The sequence below is a fragment of the Pan paniscus genome, chromosome X (genome assembly GCF_029289425.2).
Source record: "Pan paniscus chromosome X, NHGRI_mPanPan1-v2.0_pri, whole genome shotgun sequence".
In the NCBI taxonomy this organism is placed as follows: domain Eukaryota; kingdom Metazoa; phylum Chordata; class Mammalia; order Primates; family Hominidae; genus Pan; species Pan paniscus.
Genome location: NC_073272.2, coordinates 56,689,065 through 56,695,533, shown reverse-complemented (window position 1 = coordinate 56,695,533; position 6,469 = coordinate 56,689,065). Strand labels below are relative to the sequence as shown.

Here is a 6,469-nt window from a genome sequence, read left to right as displayed (position 1 = left end):
CCTCGCCGTCGACGTCCGGCTCCTCCCTGGTCGCGACGCCCCATGGGCCTTTGTCGTCGTTTCTGGGCCAGGACAAGGGAGGAAGGTGGACCGTAGAGGGGAGGAATCACGTGAAGATGGGGCGAGTGCTGGGCGTGCTGTTGGAGTTATCTGAGTGCCGAAAGGCCTGGAACCCTGAGAGGGAGGACAGATTCCCCAGTTCTTAACCGGGCAGTGGCAGGGCGAGGTGGGCAGTAAGGAAGGGGCCTGGAAACTAGGAACACTGCGGGCTGATAACCGCTGCCCCGAGGTCTGTAGAGCGCTCCACGGTGGCAGAGAGTGAGGAGCATGCCCTTCACTCGGCTTTGCAACTTCACACCTCCGCCACTGACATCTCGGGCAGGAATGGGAGAGGCTGTGCGTTCCAATAAAACTTGATTTTAGGGGGGAAATGGGCTGAGTAAATGAGAGTGGGGCAAAAGCAGTAGTCACTCCGGTTCCAATTCTCTACCTATATTTTCCTAGATATCTTCATGATGGAGAGTCTAATTGTGAAACCAAAACTCACAGAGAAGTCCTCTATCTTGCCATGAGCCTTGCCTACTACCATAGCCATAACATTAATGACTTTGCAAGCAGCCATATTTGGCTAAATTAGATGATACCTAAAAATTTTTGAAAATATCTTAAAATTAAGTCCCAGGGTAATCGTGAGCTTGCATGCTTTCCAATTTAGCCATGGAAGTGGTCAAATGATACACTCTTATGTACATTTTCTGAATCACAGTATGCCACTTTCAGAGTGAAACATGAGTGGACATCAAAGAACAAGATCCAGATCTAGAGAATGAAGAGATGATCAAGACTCTAATCATCCAGTAGGGGCTGTGGTTGTGAGTATTTTAACATTTGATATTTTCTATTAGAAACTTATTTTTGTGAAAATGTTGTTGAACTAATATTGATATATTAATAAGGTTTTCCATGCTTGTAAATGGTAATAATTGAATCTCGTGAAGTAAACATAGATTTGGATCTTTGCATTCTAATGTTGCCTGGATGGCTATGTTTTTATATTCCCCAGAAATATTCTCTATGGCTTCCTTCTCCTGCTTATTCATAACACATTGTATACATCCATTCCAGCGTGGATTCAAATAGCTTCCCAAGTTTTTAAGGGTAACTTTTTCTTGTAGTAACTATTAAGAATAAGTATGTGTAGAATTGTGTAGGAAAAAAATGTCTTTAGACTTATTTATGGTAAGATATATTTGTATATTGAGTATATGTATATTATTGACATGCATTATTAATAACAGACCTTTTTATTTGCACACGCACTCATATTCCTAGGCCCAGGAGCTGCCCAGTGATGACCAGCTTCAACAAGAGGAACCACCAATTGAAAGTCAGGATTATACACCTGGTCAAGAGAGAGACGAGGGAGCACTGGACTTCCAAGGTGAAGCGTGGGAGAGGAAGAATGCCTATGAATGGAGGGGGTGTATGTATATATCATGTATTATGATATGGAAGTAAAAGGAGGAAAAAAGCAATAGAAAGAGATCTCAAACATTGCCTGAAAATTGGCTGGAAAAGTGAAGAAGGCATAGTTTACAGCCAAGGGCAGTCCCTTAGTATAATGCATTCGACCTTCAAGACTTACTTGTTATGCTTGCCAGAGCATTTCATTAGCAAATCCAGGGAAACTATGTTTAATTTTACTCCAAATTGTATACTATTTCACTAGTTAAACTTGATCTTAGAATATTGTCTGTCCTTCTTAGTAATTATATTAAAAGTTTAAGCAACTTTTAATAGCATGCGTAGAGTGCTAAGGCATTATACATATATTATAGATCACATATATATTATATATATGTATATATATCTCATATCCACACTAATTCACACTTTGGATTAAACTAGCTTGCATCGAGATATAAATCTATATATGGTATGTGATATATATATTACATATATATATATATATATATCATATGTAACACCTTGGATTAAATGAGCTTGCATAGAAATATAAATCCCACTTGATAAGTAAGAAAACTGAGACTCAGAGATTGTGTCTTACCAAAGGGCACTTCACTGGTGGAGAAATAATTTGTATATTATTCCAAAGTATGTATTCTTCTTACCATCTAGATTGCTGTAAGAAAAAGTGAATGATTTTGCTTAAACTGTTTAATACTAAAATGTCTATACTGTGAGATAGCTCAGTACTGGCATTGGAATAGACCCAATTCAGTGGAACAGAATGTGATTCCAGAGAATGACTCAATGAATGATAGCCACTGTTTACTTTGATTGAAATTTGTGTATGGAAAGTTTAGTTAATAGCTGAACAATTCAGGATATTGGCATATAGGTAGCTGGTTCAGTATAATTTTTAAGTGGCTTTTAAAAGGTGGTTAAATCCTCTTATGGCTAGAAACATCAAAAGGTTATGTACCTACGATTATCATGAAACAATTAATTCTTCCAGGTATGGCATTTTGGAGCAAAATATTTACATAGCTCAAGCCATAGATTATTTTAGCAATTCACTATTGAAAGAGTCCCAGAATTATGATGACAATAATACCCATTAAATTCTTTCCATTCCACTTCCCATTATTCTTGCTGGAAGTCAACGATTTTGCTGTATTCACAAATAATTTTGCTGTTGTTTTTACAACTTCATTATATATGGAATTCATTTATGGAAAGTAACATATAAGACCTTCGGACCTAAAAGTAACTTTATTTTAACAAAATAAGTTTCTTGTTACCCCAATAGGTTATGGGTGTCATGACTATAAGATATGTCATATGCTTACAAATCCATTCAGCTAATTCTTCATAAAATTATATTTTAAATGTAATTTAAATCTTATCCATGGTGTAAAGTTCTGATTTCCTGGATAGCTGATGTTTATTCCCCTTACAGCACTATGGTAAAATATAAGGACGGCACATGTTTTGTGGTTTGTCCTTACAATGTCATTTAAAATGGAGGTTTTTGTAATGCAGGAAAACAAATACATGAAGTCCAATCCATCTACAGCCATACCACCCTGAATGCACCCAGTCTTGTCTGAAGTCCAATCCTAGTTGCTGTTAATGTTGTCAAAAATAACTCTTGTCTTCCTGAACTCCAACATAGTTGTCATTTATTCTTTTTTATTTTTAATTTATGTTTTGAAAAAATATAAAATTTACAGAAAAGTTGCAAGACTATTATAATCAACTCATATGCTTTTCACCTAGATTAACTAATGTTTAGAGCTTTGCCACATTGATTTCATACCCACTATTCTCTTATATAGCCATATTCTCTTGGATAACCCCTGTATGTTTATTAAATTTGGGGAATTCAACAATGAAAAATGCAGTTGTTTAATATATAGCTTATATTCAAATTTCCCCAGTTGTCCTAATAATTTCCCTTATAGTTTTTTTTCTGATTCCAGGATCATGCATTACATATAGTTGTCAATCCTATTTAATCTTTTTTAATCTGGACCAGTTCTTCACTCTTTCTTCGTCTTTCATGACACTGATATTTTTTAAGAGAATGGACCAGTTGTTTTGCAGAGCGTTCATCAGTATAGGCTGTATTTTTAAATACTTTTTTTTTCACTCAACACTTATTCACAGTGACTCATGCCATGCAATATGTAGGCTTTAGGGATGTAAATACTAATGAAAGAGATGATTTCAGCCTTGAGCTCACAATCTAGTTAGACAGACTCAAATGAATCACTAATTTGAAATGATAAGTACAATAACATATACCTACAGAGGGTTCAACTAATCTGTCTGGGGCAGTTGTGGGAAAAGAAAAGGGTGATAATATTTGGAAAATTTTGTTTTCTTTTTCTGGTAAGAGTCCTGAAATAATGTTCTTGAAATTCTTATGCATTGCGTGTATTACCACACTAGCCTATAGGCTTTTATTTCATAACATTGAGGGAGTGAATATTATCATTCTTTTATTTATATTTTATGTTTTACAACTTAAATTGGTAACCTTTTTTATTTTTAAGTGCTAGGCCTGGCAGCCTATCTCTGGGAACTGACTCGGTCAAAGACTGGGGGTGAACGTGGAGATGGTCCTAATGTCAAGGGAGAATTTCTGCCAAACCTGGAGCCTGTTAAAATACCAGAAGCAGGTAAGTTATTCATTAAAAATGCAAATTATGGGGTTTCTGTTTTCAAAAACACTATATATTTTATAATATAGAGGTACCACTACTGCTAATATAATTTAACAGAGTTCATATATAAAGATTCTTTGAAAGATAGTTCAGTCCCCAAAAGCCTGACTAATAAACAAGCACCATCATAGATTCTACCACATTGGGTCAAAGCCACATTCAATTATAAAATGTGAAGGTATTTTCTTACTTTTTAGTATCAGTTCCTAAACCAACAGCTAGTAATATCAGATACTTTTATAAAGGTCTGCTTTTAATAAATACCTAATGAATTTGTAACAGATATTCACTGTATGAAACATGCTGAGGCAATTAAGTAGGCTCTAATCCAAGCTCTAACAAAATTTCACTGACTTTGGGCAAATTCCTTATCTTCTAAACCCATATTTGCTCTTATAAAAATGGGTCAAAATCAAATATATTAAAATTTGAGTAATCAACTTAAGTACGTTTTACACATGTTTTTTCCAAACTTCTAGGCATTAGTTATATGAGCTTCTGAATTTAATATAAACACTTAGTGTTTAGGAAAGAAATTATCTTGCATTAGTCTACTGCTTTTGCTCTACATTCCTGATCCATTCCATTAGAATATTTAGATTAAAAATATTTTTCAGGCTATGTTCAGGAACCTATTCAACATATACTCATAGGAAGATCATTGCTTTAAATACATGTTATTAAAAAATAAAAATATAAAATTATATGAGCATTCAATATAAAAAATAAGAAAAAGGCACAAAATAAACATAAGGGAGAAGGAAAAATATACTTAATAAAAGACAGGTATAAGTCTTTATTTAAGGGAAATAATTCAACTAGTAAATAAAAGAGATTTTCAACATATCTATGAATAGAGGATCCCCTAGTTTACATAATGTTGAAGAAAATGGGCAAAGCTCAAGTATACACAACAAAAAATAGGAACAAGACAGGACAGATATTGAATGTGTAATATAATTAAAAGTGGATACATTCTTGAGCTCTAAACAATTTTCAAAATTTGATGCAATGTTTGATATGCTAGCAAAACATAAAATCATTTACTATACCACAGTAGTAACTGAATATTTAAACATCATAACATGGATGAACTTTTAAAACTTGCCAGAATTTTCCATCAAAAGTATTTATCATTTAGAAACAAAAAAAATAAGCTATTGTTTGTTTATTTGTATTTGGCTTTTCTGGATTCCTCAGTCTCTTCTCTTTCTCTCTCTCCTCCTCTCCCTCTCCTTCTGATCCCCGTTTTGCCAAATTGTGAGAATCATTACTATTTCTTTTTAACACTTCATCTATAATGATAATGGCTTGCAACCAGTGTGATGATATAATTTATTGGACAAACTGGAATATTTTTAACTGTGCAAAGAGGCATTATTGATAATTATACTAGAACCACAGGTGAAAACAGAGACAAATGGTTAACCTACTTAAAACAACCATATAAAGAGTAAACTAATAAAAAACATTTTAGCATTTTCCCATAACAGAAACAAAACAAATATAATACTAGCCTTTCTATTTATGCCTCTTAAGCACTTTCAAATGTGGCATTACTGTTTGAGCTATCCTATATTCAAAACATTATTTCAAATTTCTTTTGTTTCCTAAGTTTTATGTTTGCTTATGTTTGGTTAGTTGGATTTTTTTTTCTAAAATTACATGCAGTTTTTAGTTTCTAGTTAAAACTTTCTTTAAATAGGTTCATTTGATCAAATCATTTCGAACTCAAACTCTTTCTTATACACTAGAAAAATGAGTGGGATTTTAAAATATTGTTAATATACCTGAAAGCCTACCTTCAAAGTCTCTATAGCGGTTTAACTGGATATAAGCCAGAGGGTTACCTTGTTATAGTTCATTTCATAAAACCAAAACTATGCCTTTTTTCAACCCGTAGTGTCATCATAAAAAGTTCTGCTAAAAAATACTCTCAACTATTATGTTTATCTTATAGGTAAAGGGCAACCATCGGTTTAAACGAAGACAAGCTGAAACCATACAGGCAGTCTTTATGTTGGAAACTTCACCAGTAAAATTCTCTCAATAAAGTTTCACAATTGTCTGCAAAGAAGTCTTGTGCAGCTTATGTCAAACTAGGAATAATTAGGTGTTTCATGCTATTGAAAATTGTATCTTTTTTGAAAATTTATATTTTGTTTGAGCTGGTATATAGAGATATAATTTTATGTATTGATTTTTCTCTCCAGAAACCTTGCTAAATATGCTTATTAATTCCAAAAGTTTCTCTCTAGGTCCTTTTTGATTGTCAA

The 6,469-nt window shown here is 33.7% G+C and overlaps 1 protein-coding gene across 1 annotated transcript; it reads left to right on the top strand.

Annotated features, from left to right (window-relative positions):
• Positions 1-788: 788 nt before the first annotated feature.
• PAGE3 (PAGE family member 3) lies at positions 789-6,264 on the top strand. Its single transcript, XM_008959200.3, is given in 4 exon segments — positions 789-872; positions 1,333-1,441; positions 4,023-4,148; positions 6,154-6,264. Coding segments are annotated over 4 exon segments (342 nt in total). The 3' UTR covers positions 6,177-6,264.
• Positions 6,265-6,469: the final 205 nt, after the last annotated feature.